The sequence below is a fragment of the Paroedura picta genome, chromosome 2 (genome assembly GCF_049243985.1).
Source record: "Paroedura picta isolate Pp20150507F chromosome 2, Ppicta_v3.0, whole genome shotgun sequence".
Lineage (NCBI taxonomy): Eukaryota > Metazoa > Chordata > Lepidosauria > Squamata > Gekkonidae > Paroedura > Paroedura picta.
Window position 1 is genome coordinate 147017868 of NC_135370.1, and position 16812 is coordinate 147034679.

Consider the following 16812-nt stretch of genomic DNA (forward strand, 5'->3'; position numbering starts at 1 on the left):
AAAAATTCTTGCTGCCATCTGTCAATACAGCGGACACAGAAATTTGTTAGTGGGTCGTAAGTATTCTGTCAGTGCCATGGCACCCTTTCTGTACCGATAGAAGTGGCAGCACTTTGAGCAGGCTTTCTCAACCAGGGTTCCATGAAACCCTGGGGTTTCTTGATTGCCCTGGAAAGGTTTCCTGAATCGGTAGGAGTTAATTTTTTCAAATATTTTTTTCAAAAATTGTTAAACATTTATTGGGTGCCACCCCACTCCCAAAATGGCCAATGGTGGGCTTGGAGGGAGTAGGAATGGAGGGGGCCCCAGGTAGATGTGTATACAACTATGCTTCCAAACCATATTCTGCACTATTATGCCATTTTTAGGATTTCTCGAAGCCTGAAGAATGTTTTAGGGGGTTCTCAATGGTAAAAAAAGTTGTGAAAACCTGACTTAGAGGCTCCTATGATATCTCTGCTACCTCTTTCTCAACATGTTCCCACATCAGACTTAGTAGAGGTCTCATGAACTTTGTGCTGAATGAGTGATGAGCTATCAAGTAACTAGCCTGGGAATTGAGGAACTACTGGTCATGATGCTGTATTGACTTTGGGCACTCCGGGTTGGTCAGATAATCAGTCATTCTGGGAAGAGAGGGTTTGGCCTGAACCAAGAAAAGGTACCCTCAAAACTCACTCAGGAGCCAATAGTATAAGGAAGAGATCCTTCCTTATTACTGTTAAAGCACCAGTGGTGAATTAATAATGCTTCAGATAAATAAAAGTATTAATAGAGAAATGTACATTTTCTGTTGTTCTTATAAATGGATGAAGAGAAACTTTAACCACTGATCTGTTTATAGGAAAAATTGCTGGCAATGCAACAAGAAAGAGAGGCTGCTGTTTGTCGATACCAAAAGCTAGAAGAAGAGATCCAGACCCTTCGTGTTTATTACAGGTAAAATCAGCTGTATTACTGTAAACATGTTACCCAGTAGAAGAACTACTTCAGTATTTCACCTATGCTTCCTAAAGATAACAACTGCATGCAAAAAAAGATAACGATATTTCTAGATTCTAGTGTATCAGACACATTTTTTCCCTTTCTAGTATATGCATTCAAAGTTTCTTCCATCTATAACAAAAAACAAAGTGAAATCTGCATCATTATTACTGCTGATATTTCTGCGGTTTGGATGAGGTGACTTGTCCAGGACTAATCTTGTCCAGCGTTTAATCCATGGGCTTCTGTGGCTCTGCCTAAATTGACTGTGCAACTAGCAAAATGCCAGGGTTTTGAAACTTCATTGTTCAGCTAGCAGAATGCCTTTGTTTTGATCGATAGGGTATATGTAGAAAAAGTCTGGTTGTCAGAGTCCACCTTCTGAAGCATCCATTTTCTCCAGGGGAACTAATCTCTATAGTATGGAGGTGAACTATAATTAGGTCCCACCTGGAGTCTGGTATCCCCAAGGAAAAGGCAAGGGCCTCAAGGGAGGATGCAGTGTGGATGTTCCTCTGTAGTATTCTTACCATCATATGATACCCCTGCCATCTGAGACAATATGGATGTCCACTAAAGAAAATGCCATCTCTGTTGTGGCACTAGGAAGTCCCTTAGCTGTTAGTTCAACACTAACATTGTTAAGATTTCAACACTAAGTTAAGACATATTTGTTTACTCAGGTCTTTGCTTAGTTTTGTTAATTCTGCTTTTATTGCTTGTTGTTTTGTTATTATTCTCCCCCATATTATACTGTTTTGAAGATTATTTAAAGGCTGATTTATACATCATGTTCTACACATTTTGGGTCCAGTTGTGACTGATGAGTTCCCCTCAGTTCCTGCATGCACAGTGCCATTTTAGATTGGGACCACAGCCTGCAGGGAGAAGGGGCTTCATTTCTGCAGTTCTCCCAGCCTGAAATGGTTGTGGGGCTACTTTTGCCATATTAGGGAAGCCGCATGTATCTTGGAGGCTGTGTCAGGTGTGACGTGCATGTCCCAGGCATTGTTTTTACTAGACCCTTTAAAATACAAAGAAGTGATGACAACAAAAGGATTTGTCCCTTCTGTGCTATTTTCAGCCAGGGGCTGAAAAATACATGAGCATACACTTTGCAACTGTCACCACCCATAAGTCTGAGGATATTTCCCTGAGAATAACCACAGGAAGTTCCCTGAGCAAACCTTTATGTAGTGGCCATTCATATAAATTTGATTTTTCCTATTAGAAAAAGGCTCCTAAAATAATACACACCTATTTAATACGAAAGGGAAAGGCGAGGAGGGGGAAGAAATAAAAAGGAATCCAGTTTAGTCCCATGAGCCAAGAAAATGTTGGCTGAGAATGAAGACCGGCAAGTTCTGTCTTTGTCCTGTGACTCAGGAGAAGTTGCCATTCATCCTGCTTCAATACCTGAAAATCATTCCTGAAACAAAACTTTGCATAACAGTTATAAGTTACAGTCTTGCCAATTTAGCTATTCTAATTTCCTAACCGCTGTGCTCCCTGGGTGATGATTAATGCAAATCATAAAAACCTGGATAATGTGCAAAGGTTGTACAAGTATTAGGATAATCCATTCCGTTGTGTAATGAAAACACAAAAGGTACCATTAAATCCAACAGGCATCGAGAGGATATTGCTACCAGGGCCATCGTGAGCAGAGTAAGACTCTCTTAAGACCATTGACTTGAGCTCTGCTTAGGATGGCACTGTAAACAGCAGCATGCAGTAGCATAAAGTCATTTTTTTAAACAAATCCAGATGCTGCACTGTTCATATTCACTTGAATCCTATGACATTGATCTCCAAGCACTTTTCTTTGGCCACTGCCGGGGCTTTACTCCACTATGGGACTTGCTTCCACGGCCTGTAGGACCTCCATGTTCATAAGGGCTCCTTGAAAAATATTCATCTTGTGCACACAAGCCTGTGGCAGATGAAGCAGGTGTCATAGCAGATTAAAGCCTCTGCAGTGGCCAGAGAGAAGCGCAAAGGGGAACAGCGTCATAAGATCCATGCCGCTGTTCTTAATTAATCCTTAATAATGCAGAATAATCTAGTGTCGATCTCTTGATACAATATGCTTGGGATTTAGTCGTCTTTGACTGTCTTTGTACTTTCATTACGTGATAGTTGGGCTTACCTGGTATCTTCTGCCCTTGGTAATATTACTGTGTTCTGTGACCCTTTCATCTTCTGTGATAGTAGCTGAGAGTTTCAATTTAAAAGAATCTGATTTCAAAAACTTTCCGTATCATGAACTATTATAAGTGTTCAACTTAGTGCACATTTAAATTCCTTTCCTTATTGTATTCTGCCTGGGATGAGGGGCAGGTTTTGGCTATGCCATGGACTATAATAATGAGATAATAACTCCCAAATGCAAATATCCTGGAACCGGGAAGCATGCCGGATGGGGATCCTAGAATGTTAAACTGAAATTATGTTTAGAAAATAAAGCACAGGCCACAAGAGGCTTCATTATTCATGGACTGTGTCCAGCTTTATGCCCTTAGGTTTCATAAACAACTTAGCTGTCTCTTCCATGTTATTCTTTTGCAGTTAAGATACAGTAAAGACAAAACTCATGAGAGCAAAGCCTGGTATTCTTTGTGTCCACTTATGGAAGTGCTGCTTTGCTATTTCTTTCTGATAAGAACTTATTAGCTGTCATAGATGTATGGCTGTAATTGGTCCATGAATGTATGCCTGATGTTCAAATTCATGTTCAACAGAAATTACTATCCATTTGGTTCCCCTTTAGAAGTAAAAAGAACACGTCCGATTCTCAGAGCCCTAACATGAATTCATGTCTTGGCCACTATCAGAGAGTGGTGATAGCCAGGAAATGACTTTCCTGAGGGATGTCAGGTTATGAACGTTATAAATGTTAAAAAGGGTATTATGGACCATCAACGGGCTATATGGCTGAATCTTTTGTATGGTTTACTGTATTTCTATTAAAATGCAAAGGAAGCCCTTGATCAGAGTTTTGAGAATCATAGAATCATAAAATCATAGAGTTGGAAGGGGCCATACAGGCCATCTAGTCCAACCCCCTGCTCAACGCAGGATCAGCCCTAAGCATCCTAAAGCATCCAAGAAAAGTGTGTATCCAACCTTTGCTTGAAGACTGCCAATGAAGTGGAGTAATGGAGAGCGCTTGGAAAAAGACAAGGCTTGCTCACCACATTGTGGATTTGTCCTGCTGTACTTTTTTCACAAGGTCAGGGCACTTATGGCTTGCCAAGCCTGCATGCTTGGACCTTCCTTCATATTTCCTATCATCAGTACCGCTCAAGTAACACTCAGGTCCATCCTGCACATCTGCCAATGTTGCTGGATGTCCGCAGCAGCCCAAACCACGACAATTTGTAGTGGAATTTTGACATTTCGCACAGTGCAAATTGTAGTGCAATATTCATGGCTCCATAGCGCTTTTTTGGTAATGCACATGTTTCCAGTCTTGCAGGAATTGCAAACAAGGTGCTCTAAATTTGTGGCACTTCTGCCTGCCTCAGCCCGTCAATCAAAATGAAGAGCCAATCTAACGGATCGCCCTCGTGACTCCGAAATGCCCCTTTCCCTTTAAATTTTATTTTAAAAAATCCAAAAACACACATGGCAATGAATATGTGTTAATTCATTGCTTCTTTGCTTCACATGGAACTGTATTTCGTTGTAATTTCCTCCCCAAAATGGCTTTTTATACAAGGCTAAACCAGAGGGGAGGTATTCATTGGAGATGGAAAAAAGCCCACTGAAGGAGCTTTCACAGTTCCTCCATCCACGCTAATTAATACAGCCTGCTGGTGGACATGCATGTAATCATTGACACATGTCTCCAAGAAAAAAAATAATAACATACAATGCATGTTAGTGCAGACAGGGCAACATTCGGGCACATGCTGAGGAAGGGACTCTGTGACGTTATGATGCTCACTTTGAAAGTTTAAAGTTTAAAACCTTCTGTCGAACGAAAAGCGTGCTCACTTATTCGTTGCTTTATATGGTTTGAAGGGGGGGAAAGTCATTCCCGTCTCCCGGAAGCTTGGGGGCAGGAGCGGAGGAGGGACCTTCTTTCTAATGCTGTTTTGAGAATGCACAGGTCTTTTGCTGATGTGTTACAGATTGTTCTCAGGAGTCAAGCGCTTTTTTTAGGGGGAATCCCCCCGAAGCGCTGTAAAAAGTGAATTTTGCGAGAGTGTTGCTGGAGTGCTGCAGTTTGGCCCATTATGCACAGAGTGGAAGGTCCGCATTCGTGATGGAATGGCGGCAGCTAAAATCACCAATTATGCATGCCGCAGGTGGCAACTGGGCACAGAGTCAATGTATGCCACTGAAAAAGCCGCGTTCGCGAGATGCAGAATAAAGTGGAGCTTCCCAGGACCAGGGCGCAACCACAAGTGGCTCCAGAGTAGCCGTGCGCATAATTGGATACTCTGGGTTTTGCCGCCATTGCGTTCCATCCCGTGCGTAAGCGGTTTGCTTCGCTTCTTCCTCCACTGCATTCTCCATGCCGCCGTTTCAGCGATCGTGCATAATAGGCCTATGTGTAGCATTTACAAAGTGTTACAATTCAGCTACATTTAAGTTGTGCGGAATGCTCCAGTGATGGCAGGGCAGAAAACTTACCTAGAATGAAAATATCATGACTTTATATTATTTCTAGAATATTTAGCATGTACAGGCAGCTTGATGAATTTCAGGTGATAGCAGAAGTAACATAAAACATCAAGGTGCGTATTGCTTCATATCCTTTTTCACAAATTATTTTTCTGAAGGAAAACAGCTGAAGTCAGAAAGTAGAAATGTCTATGCAGTTTGATACATAGTTTTTAACTCCCTAATTCCCCACGGTATGACTTTAAATTGCATAATTCCCTACTGATATTTTAGATATCGTCACTAGACATCTTTGGATTCACCAGTCCTATTACAAGGATCTGCATGACTGGCTTGTAGGTACTTCTTATCACAGTGTTGGAGGAGTGAGAACTTGAAGCAGAACCTTGGAATCCTGAGAATTTTGGTTGGGCTTCAAATGTCCGAAGGATTAAAAGTATTTGCAAACTTCCTAGCATTCTGCTGGGCTCTAGTGCCTGTCTCTAAACTCTTAGAGTTTCCTTTTGTTACATAACTCAGGTCCACCCTCCCTTTCTATTATTCCAGAAATTACAAAAGCAAGCCGCTGCTCCTTCAGAAACCCAGAATATTACATTAGGACAAGACTCAGCTAGGTGTAAATATTACAAAGCTAATTTTTCAGTGCAGAATTTTAAGCTTATTTTTCCCCGGGGTTCAATGCCGCTTAATTCACACAGCTCTGCTCACAACGTTCTCCCAATAAGCAGAGTATTCTGAATAAGAATATACAGATGGGGTTTGAGCCTGATTAAAAAAAAATTCTGTCAGTGGAATAGATTTTTCTGGCTTTCCCCCTTCCCACTGCAGCCTGCTGATCTCCATGAAACGCTGGTCCTGATGAACGAGGAGGGGAAACTGCAGTGGAAAGGGGGAAATGATCACAGTATTTTGGATCCAACCCAAGATGTTCCAATGTAGTACCAATAAGTGGGGGGGATCTTCCTTCTTATTGCCCCAGTCTAGCTCTTACTGCCCCCCCTCCTTTTTGTTCTGCATGCAGATCTGACATGTCCAAAAGATAGTGAAAGCAATCTTTAAATAAATCATTTGACGTCAGTATTTTGAATAAACTGCTTAAGTCTCCCTTATCCTCACATCCTTAGGCCTGTGTTACATAATATAGAAATATTAGAAATAAAGAAAACGTGTACAAACAAAAAAGAAGCACCATTTTCAGCCTGCCAATGATGCTTACTTTCATACTAATTGTTTCTGATTATTATGTAAAATGCTACAAATGCCAGTTGTTTCCTGGAGTGGCAGTCTAAACATTTGAAAATGAATAAAATAAATTAAAATAAAATAAATAAAATAAAATAAATAAAATAAAAATTATTTTCTGTTTATTTACTATTATATCAATGAGAGCTGCTGGCCACATGATTTTTTCCCCAAGCACTCAAGACAGAAACGTATGTAGGACTGAAATTCTCATTGAGACTCCCTGCTCCACAAAAGAACCATCAGGGTGGGAGGCTAGAGACAGAGACGGAATTTTCCTTTTATTTTTATTTTTCTGTAAAGAAGAGGTCATTGTTTACCTATTCCATGCAGTGGGACACAATGTGATGTGTCTCAATTTATTTTCGTTCTATGAAAGAATCTAACCTGATGCAACCCCATGTAGCACAACTCAAATGGAGCAAGGAAAAAAGTAAAGAAGAGCCAAGTGTGTTCTCGGTATTTTATTTAAAAACCATTGCCCACTTCTAATGCCTTTTAATGTATCTTAGTTTTATAATGTACATACGTTTTATGAGGGTCATCTGAGCAGTAGTGCCCCCCCCCCCCGAGACAGTAGTTGGGGACTGCGGGTGGCTGCAGTTGGGTGTGCCAAGAAGGAAAGGGAGGATTAGATTAGACTAGCTTGATTGCCAGAGCATGGGATTGTATGTTTTTCTTCTGTTTTATGTGATTTTATCATTCTACTGTAAACCGCCACAAGCCAGCATGGCCCAAGAGTGGCGGTCAACAAATATAATAATAAATTAAAAAAATAAAGTGAATCTGAGTCTTTACAATAAAATCAGAGTCCAGTAGCACCTTTAAGACCAACAAAGATTTATTCAGGGCTTTCGAGTGCAAGCACTCTTCGTCAGACACAAAGTGCTTGCACTAGAAAGCTCATACCCTGCATGGTTTTCAGTCCAATGCAAATATATTTCACTTCAAAATTAGTACTCTTTGGAAAACGATGTGTAAATAATTAGAATGCATCTCACAACTCTCTGCTCTAAGGTTGCCAACTCTGAAATGCCTAGAAATGGGGGCGGGAGGTTAAAGCCCGTGGAAGGCAGAGTTTGGGGGAGGGGATGTCAGCAGGGTACAATACCACAGAATCTATCCTCCAAAGCTGCCATTTTCTCCAGGAGAACTTCTCTCTCATCTGGAAATCAATTTTAATAACGTGAGATCTCCAGGTCCCACCCAAATGCTCTCTGTAACCAAAGTGGGCAAGTTGCTCAGTGAGGGCAACCACGTCCCCTGGATCCCTGTCCATCTTGGTAACTTAAGTCAGTTGACCAACAAATAGGAGGTCCTCTCAGGGATATTGTACATCTTATCATCTGGACAGTTCCCTGGGGACTAAAAGAGGCAGTAGTTTGTTCCTTACTGGAAAAAAAATTGCTTGATCTGCAGGACGCAGCCCCATCTCACACCTTGCATTTCTGGGAAAGGTAACTGAAAGTTTTGCTGTGGAGCAGCTCCTGGCATTCTTGGAAGAGACTTCAGTGCTTGATCAATTCCAGTCTGGCTTCCATCCTGGCCATGGGGTGGAGATGGTGCTGGTTGCCCTTATGGATGACTTCCACCATCAGCTGGATAGAGGCGATATGGCTCTCCTTGTGTTACTAGACCAGTTGGCCATATTTGACTGTCACTTCCAGACTAGACTTATATAACTCCCTCTATGCAAGCCTACCCTTGGCCTTGACCTAGGAGTTGCAAATGGTGCAAAATGACACTACTAGGGTCCTCACAGGAATATCTTGGAGGTCTCACATTTGGCCAGTGCTGAAATAGTTGCACTGGTGGTGGATCAAGTTCAAAGTGTTGGTATTGACCTTTAAAGCCATTCACAGTCTGAGCCTGTCTCTCTCTCTATGCCACCAGATGTCCTTTAGGTATCTTAGACATCAATACATCTTTCAGATACCTACCTTGATGCAAGCTATCAAGTGGGCAGGGGATTTGTTGGGTTAGGTTAGTTTTTTGGGGGTAGGGGTGAATTGTTGGATTGTTAGGTTTTCGCCGCTATACTGTAAATCAATTGATTTTTACTGCATTTTTTGTTTTTAAATTGTAAACCACCGTGAGCTGGCCCTCAATGAAGAGCCGCGGATAATACAAAAATCAAAATATAATAACAATATATAATGTTGGTAACCTTACTGGTATCTAGTACTGAAAAGTCTAAAGTGCATATCAACAACATTTTGTGCTTACTAATGTTGACAGGATTTGGGAACTTAACAGGCAACCAAAATGTAGCATGCAATGCTATTCAAACAGTACATTACATTTGAGGGGGATGTCAAACTGTATATACCATGAGCATGTGCTACCCACAAACATATACCTAGTCACCATTTAAGAAGTTGCTAGTAAGTAGTAATCACTGCTTCTATTTTTGAAATCTTTAACAGATGGGAAGGATGTCAGATCAAGTAGAGTGAACCAGTACTAAATTATGCCGTCAAATACAATAGATCATTGGCTATCCCTGATTACTTCTTCCATAATTTGGGGGTGGTAGTGGATTGAACTGCATATTGTCAAGTTGGAACCTCAGATTTGTTCATATTGGCTTCATGTGGTATTTCATTTACTTGCATCAGGGGGAAAAAGCTTCTTTTCTTTAGCCTATTCTTTGAGAGAATAATAGTAAGAAAGAGGACTAGTGTTTAGAAGCAAGCCAGTGTGAAGTCACAATAGGATGCCCACTGTTACAGGATAGAACATAACAATAGTATCTCAAAAGCTTATCTATGTTTAACCACTAGTGGTATTAAAACTAATGATGTTGTTGATAATGCCAGTAATCTTGTCAGATCTTCAGTTTCCAGGGTGGAGCTCACTGACCCAGGTTTTACGGAGTGGCCTCAAGATGTTACATTTCCCAGGATCTTCATAGCCTTAGCCAAATTTACATTTTTTAAAAAATGTATGTACTTTCCATAAAGCTCCATATGTAAGTTAAACAGACAAGTGGGTGACTCAGTAACTGGGTTCAGAATGATAAAATCAGAATCCAGTAGCACCTTTAAGACCAACAAAGATTTATTCAAGGTGTGAGCTTTCAAGTGTTGGTCATAAAGATGCTACTGGACTCTGATTTTATTGTGCTACTTCAGACCAACACGGCCACTCAATTTTTATGGGTTCAGAATGGTCATGCACTGTAGGTTTTAATCTGTTAAAATGCAAGGCCATTTTTTTTGGCTGTGTGTGAATGTGCTGTATGAGACTTCCTGTGGTACCTGCGGTGAATGTGTGAAGCTGTGGTAACTGTGTGATAGACAATCAGACAACATATTTAATCTATATGCAGATTTCATGATAATTCTTATACAGAATTGTCTTTTTATATGAGAACTTCGTAGTGTGTAGTGTAAATAACTTGTGAACTGGCTGCAACTTACGTTGGCTGAACCATGGAATTTGAACTCCTCCGAAAAGCAAAATATATCACCAAAGTTTGTGGTCTGTAAGGACTGTAGTCTACACTTACTGTAGCTTACTGTAAGGAGGCCCTTACTGTGTAATTTTTGCTTCATTTATTGTGTGAGGTCAATACTTAGGTTTTGTTTCCGTTCTGTTTTTTAGATTTCTGATTGGTTCTGCAACCTTACTTTACATTGCATTGTATTGTTTATTGAATGTCCCATCCAGTTGCTTGTATTCACCCGCTCTGTATAATCCACCTTGAGGCCAAGAGAGAAACGTAGGCAGGTTATAAATAACGTAAATAAATAATGCACTAGTTCAATGCGCACAAAACGTGCAGAGCCTCCGGAGCAGATTTAAGCACTGACCTTTCAACCAAGAAGCATGTAAGAAGTCGCCTTGAAGTCAGAGGAGCCCATTCTAAATGTAGTGGGTTTAGAAGTACAATATCAATATGTGTTATGTAATAAATGGAGGGGATTTTAAAATTTTACAATAACTTAATTGCATTAAAGCCTATACTGCCATTTTCTACATACCAAGGCAGTTTCTAATAAGGAAGTACCCTGTGGAGAAGCAAGTGGGCAGGAATGGATAAGCAAAGGAGTTTGGGAAAGTTCTTTACCCACAATCATCATGGAGCTTTTAAAAGTCTAGCAATGCATGATGGGAGTTCTAGTCAAATGTATCTCAACATGCAAACTGGGGCTGCCATTCTAACTAGGCAGTGGGTCTTGCTGTACCCATTTGCATTTTCTTCCAAGGAAACATGAGCAGAATTGAACTGCAAGTATTTTGTTATTTTGCTCATAGTTTTCCATCAGCAGCTTCCCTTGCTTGAACTTGCAAAGAACCTTTCAAATGCAGAGGAGTTGGGGGAAAGGCCTATGGGGCTTGAAGGAGAAAAGGTGAAAGGGAAGCTGCCTCCAGCCTCTGTGTTCTGTTTTTTCAGGAACATGTTTTTGAGGGACTTTTCTTTTTGTCCTACAACTTTTAAAGTATGTGGATGTGTTTAAATGCCTTGCAATTCTCTAAACCTGTCATGGCCGACTGCTAGTGAATATCTAAATAAAAGAAACTACCTTAAAATAACATTAGCATTTTGACATATGCCCACAGAAGCTGAGCGAGTCAGAGTGATCCCATTAGCTCAATGTGATCCCATTAGCTGAATTGTTCCGTCTGCCTCCTTTCATCTAAGGAACAGTTCTCACATTCCATTTGTCAGTACTTGATGAGGCAGGCTGCTGAAATTCTTCTCCGTAGCCAGTGACTCGATGTAGTATATTTTAACTTTTGTCCCCCTGGATCTTCCCATTCTTCACCATGACCCACATAATCTTCTGTTGCATTTCAGATCTGAACAGAGTATTTTTTTCCCTTATTTACTACATAGTGACTTTGCAGTGTATGCTACAAAGCTATGTAAACTGTTTTAACAATCTCATTATGTGTGCAGTTCTGACTCCTCTGTTATTAAAAATAAAATCTCGGGGTGATGTTTATATATATCTGCCCTTTGGAGTCTTCTCATCCCCCCTCCAAAAAAGTTATGTTCTTTTTCTTTGTCTTCCAAAGAACAAGCCAGGAACTAAGAGGTGGTGTTAGAAGAAAAACAGCTTAGCAGAAGTTTGCGACCCTGTTACAGTTCTACCAGAAGAATGCATCTCAATATTCATTTCTTATATTTCTTACTGAAATATGTTGACCTGTTAATGAACAAAATACTCTGCATTTGTTGACCATGTTTGTTCTGAGAACCATGGTATGATATTATCTGAACTAGGACTGAGACCACTGAAGCTGGAATTGCAGTGGCAGAAACAAGCCATACCCTAAACTAAAAGTAAAAAATGTATTTATAGGCTCAAAGATATCTATAAATGTAAAATATGTATTTCTAGATTTATGATCAACTAGAGATCAAGCCCACTGTTTTTGAACAGCAGCCGCTAGCAGGCCGCTGGGCAGGGCCCCCCCTCCACATGTCGCTGACCGCCCCCCCTTTCCCCGAGTCCCAGCCTTTGGCACAGGGAAAAGAGCAGGGTCCCTGGACCTCTCCCCGCAGTGAAGCCTTGTCCCCCGCACCCCTCCCACCCCAGGACTCCGCTTCCCGACAGGGAACAGAGCAGGGCCGGTGTGTCTCCGACGCAGTGGCCATGCTCCTTTCCCCAGCAGGAAACCTTCCCCCCCTCCCAGCCCAGCTCACGTCTCCCCAACTCAGGGGCTTCGGGGTGGGCAAAGGAGCATCTCCGCCGCATCAGCGACGCCGTAGGGAGAACCCGCCCTGAAGCCTCTTCCCCCCTGCCCATCTCCCGCCCAAATCCGAGGCTTCAGGGCAGGCAAAGGAACAGCCCCGCCACGTTGCTGACGCGGTGGGGCTGCTCCTTTGCCCTCCATGAAGCCCACAAAGCCTCCCCCCAACTCCAGGGCTTTGGGGCAGGCAAATGGACAGCCCCGCTGTGTCTGTGATGTGGCGGGGCTGTCCCTTTTCCTGCCCTAAAGGCTCTCCCCCGCCCACCCGCCGCATGGCAGGTTGGCCCGGCCAGCTGCCTACCTGGCATGTCGATGGGCAGCAGCATAATGGCAGCAACCACCACACCCCTTAGCGTTTTATTTATACCTCTACCAGAGAGATTTACAGATGATCATAAGGGAAAAAAATAGAATTAGTTTCTTATTCATGATGTCACTCATTTTCTGTCCATGGATTCTGAACACAGCTGAAAAAAGGAGGTGGTGAACTCCCCCTCACTGGCAGTCTTCAAGCAAAGGTTGGATACACACTTTTTTGGATGCTTTAGGATGCTTAGGGCTAATCCTGCGTTGAGCAGGGGGTTGGACTAGATGGTCTGTATGGCCCCTTCCAACTCTATGATTCTATGAAAAGCAGGTGTAGTCCCCAGAATTCTTTCTTTCACTTTGAGATTCTCCATTTCTGTTTATTAAAAGGAAACCTGTTTTCATATAAACTGCATTTCATCTAAACGAGCTTGCAGTTACTTGATGCTGCTAAGAAATACTGTTAAGGTTCAGAAATAATGTGAGAGCTCTGATTCAACTTACTCCAAGACTTGCCACTAACCAAAAATATGTCATAGTGTAACTTTGGCATAATGCAGAATTGAGTGGCAGATAAATAAAGGTATGTTTTCAGATTAGGGCCAGTTCAGACATAGCCTGGACATGCAGGTTATACACACTGTGTTTGTGCAGCCTCATCCATCATGTGGATAAAATGTATAATTTTAATGTGACCCACAATCTATATCTGTAAAGTTCATGTGAGTGCTCATACTCTGTGTGCCTCTGTACTGCAGTGGCTGTTATGATAAGGAGTTGCAGAATAATACTGGGGGAATATATTATGTTGCCTTTATGAGACCCTCTACTTAAGATAAGCTGTTTCCCTATGGGAAAAGACATCCACCACACCAACCCAAGGTATCTTTTGAACAAGACACTGTTAGGGAGGGGCTGTGGCTCACTGCTAGAGCATCTGCTCTGTGTGCAGAAGGTCCCAGGGTCAGTTTTTTTGTATATCTGCTTAAAAGAATCAGAGATGTGAAGGACACCTGCCTTCCTGAAACCTTAGAGAGCTACTATCATTCAGAGTAGACAATACTTTCCTGGTAAACCAGTGTCTTTGTATAAAGCAGCATCATATGCTCAAAACTAACACAAATATCATAATCTACCAATCTAACAAGTTTAAAGTTTCAGTACTACATCATACAAACTATTATGAAAATTTCACACTCTGAGATGTGTTCATATAGACAAACCTTGAACCTCCTGTTTAAATCTCAACTGAGTTTTCCCAGTCCAGATTAACATATTTTTTTCCTATGTAATTCCAAAATATTCTCCATTGACTTTTATACATTTCTAAATATCTGTCCTTAAACAATGCTGTCATTTTAGCCATTTTTTAAAAGTCCAATAATGCCATTATACAGTCGTCCAGCAATGGAATCTCCTTTGTTTTCCAGGCTTTTGCTACCACCATTCTAGCCGCTGTTAAAGCAAGGTCTCCTAATGTTAACGAAAATGCATCAAGAAACCTTCTTATCCTACCCTGACCTTGATGGCCCAAGCTAGCCCAATTTCATCAGATCTCAAAAGCTAAGTGGGGTCAGTTCTGGTTAGTGTTAGGATGGGTTGTTACCATGTAAGTCCAGAGTCGCTATGCAGAAGCCAGTAATGGGAAACCAGCTCTGAACTTCTCTTTCCCTGCAAACTCTACAGGATTGCCCTAAGTCAACTGCGACTGGGAAGGTTTTCTAGCACCACCATCCACATAACCAGCCTGAGAATCAGTCAGAATGGGGGTCTTCTGTAAAGGGACATGATTGCTTCTGAGATAATTTGCATGATTTAAGAGGTGTTCACTTTCAAGTTTCATTTAAATAAAAAGAATATTCACCTCATGGTTTTTCAGGGGGCATAATTCTGGGAGGGGGAGAGGGGGCGTAGAGCCCCTGTTCTAAAACTGCCCTTACTAAAGACGGGTGGGAGTGGACTGCCTCTTTGTTGTGTTACTCTTGACATTAACTCTTGTTTTAATGAAATCATTTTAGACAATAGACAGTGTTGAGGACTAATGAAACCAAACATAATTAACCCCATTCAAATTATTTCATCTGTTCATGCACTGTAAAAGTAAACTTTGTGAAAGGTGACTTTTCAAAGCTCTCTCCTCTAGGGGCGTCAGATGAATTTCTGAACCGTGCTTTTGTATTCCTGGCAGCCTTAGCTTTATAACAGCTTTTAGTACAAGTTATTACAATTCTTTTCTTTTCGCCTAAAACAGGTCATTTGAAGTTCATCTGTAGGTGGGGCAGGCAAGGTGGATTGGGGGACAGTCCTAATAGATCCATTTCAATAATTAAGTCATGCATTTTTTTTCTTCCACAAAACCTGTATGTCAGGTTTAGCCAGGTGGGAACTGTTTTCATGGCTGTTATCTTTGTCAAAAGGAATATTATGAAAATACAGAATTACTGTGCATATTTTAACTCTTGGTTAAACAGTAGAATTGTACCATTTTTTTACTTCCAGCTATTAAATGATAATACAGGGGCATATTATTACTAAAATGTAATAAGGTCCTTGTGGATTACCCCTCCATTCACCCTGTACAAGAAGCTTTTAGGAAATTCTACTGAGAAAATGACGTAGCTGAAGGAATCTATGAGAAGGATATCAGATTCATACTCAAGTAATATATTCTTCCATCAGTTAACTTATATGCATGATCAATTATGTTTGGTTGCCCCATCTTCTAAAACTGGTTTTTGAAACTTCCAATCCACCTTGCCTCAACAATTCTACTAAGATCCTTTTCAAGACAGGAGTCAGAGCTGCTTGAACAAAAGGTGGAGAAATGGAAGTGGATCCAACCACTCCACTCCACTAAGTGCAAAGCCGTCCATCTTTTCTGCTGAGAAAGGCTCTGCATTTTGCCTGGTAGCTACGGAACTTTGACAACAGTATTTACATTTCTTCCTTTCATGATATGTTCCATAGCTACAGAAAATAGCAGTAGGACAGAACAAGAATACTAGAGTGGGGGGTTGTTGGAAAAAGCATCTCTGTTTATTAGATAAAGGAAACTGTTCCCTGTCCTTCCTCCCCATTCCCCTACCATAGACATGAGCCCCAGAGAGGATTACATTTATGCAGGCTAGTGTAATTTTAGACGTTCTTTGCCTCAGATGAACATTCAGAAGTATTGAGTTACACAGATTTCGTTGATAAAGATGAAGAATGAGGCACCTGAAACTGTCAGAGGATCATGTTTATGAAAAACATGCTTATGAAATCATGTTTATGAAAAAAGCTTCAACAGGTAGGATATTTCAGGATACCTAAAAATTATTGAGAGGGAGGACATCATAATTCTGTATGAAATTTGGAGTGATCTCGATGCTTCATAAGGCAGGGCTACTGATCAGCAAATTAGCATTCTGTGCCAAATCTAAAGATGACAAAAGCAAGTACTTATTCCCACTGTTTGTAATTTACCATTACTATAAATGGCTTTTTAATATACTGTGTTAAAAACATATACAGTAATATCTGTGAACCCATGAGCCAGAGTCCTAGTGGTATTTGGCTAGCAGTGGTTGAAAACTAGAGTCAAGGTACCATCATAAGAATATCATGGCAATTATTCAGTTTTCAAAGGCACGTTTTGGTACCCTGGACAGTGAGATACATAAAACATACTAGAAATAAAGCCCGCTGTAATGTTAAGACAGCGGCACAGTGGGGACAGATCGGAGGCCGGGCAGTGGGTGGCCCGTGAAGTGGCGGCGAGTGCTCGCCCCGGGCTGCGACCTACCTGTTTGTGGGACAGCAGGCAGGAACGTGCAGTGGACGGGAGGCAGGCTGCGGGCTCGGCGCAGGTCCTCCGGCGCGGGTGGGCGAGGTTCGGCCAGTGGGTGGGCGGGGTGGTTGTCATCGGCACTCCAGGACGGGGTGGCGGCGGCCGGTCCTGGGCGT

At 41.6% G+C, this 16812-nt stretch overlaps 1 protein-coding gene across 6 annotated transcripts in view; it reads left to right on the plus strand.

Annotated features, from left to right (window-relative positions):
* MIPOL1 (mirror-image polydactyly 1) overlaps positions 1–16812 on the plus strand; it is a 286508-nt gene that overhangs the window by 217096 nt on the left and 52600 nt on the right. For all 6 annotated transcript variants that reach the window (XM_077323149.1, XM_077323147.1, XM_077323144.1 and 3 more), the window contains one exon: positions 845–939. In XM_077323149.1, coding sequence (XP_077179264.1) covers positions 845–939 — 95 coding nt within the window. The remainder of the gene's footprint in view (positions 1–844; positions 940–16812) is intronic.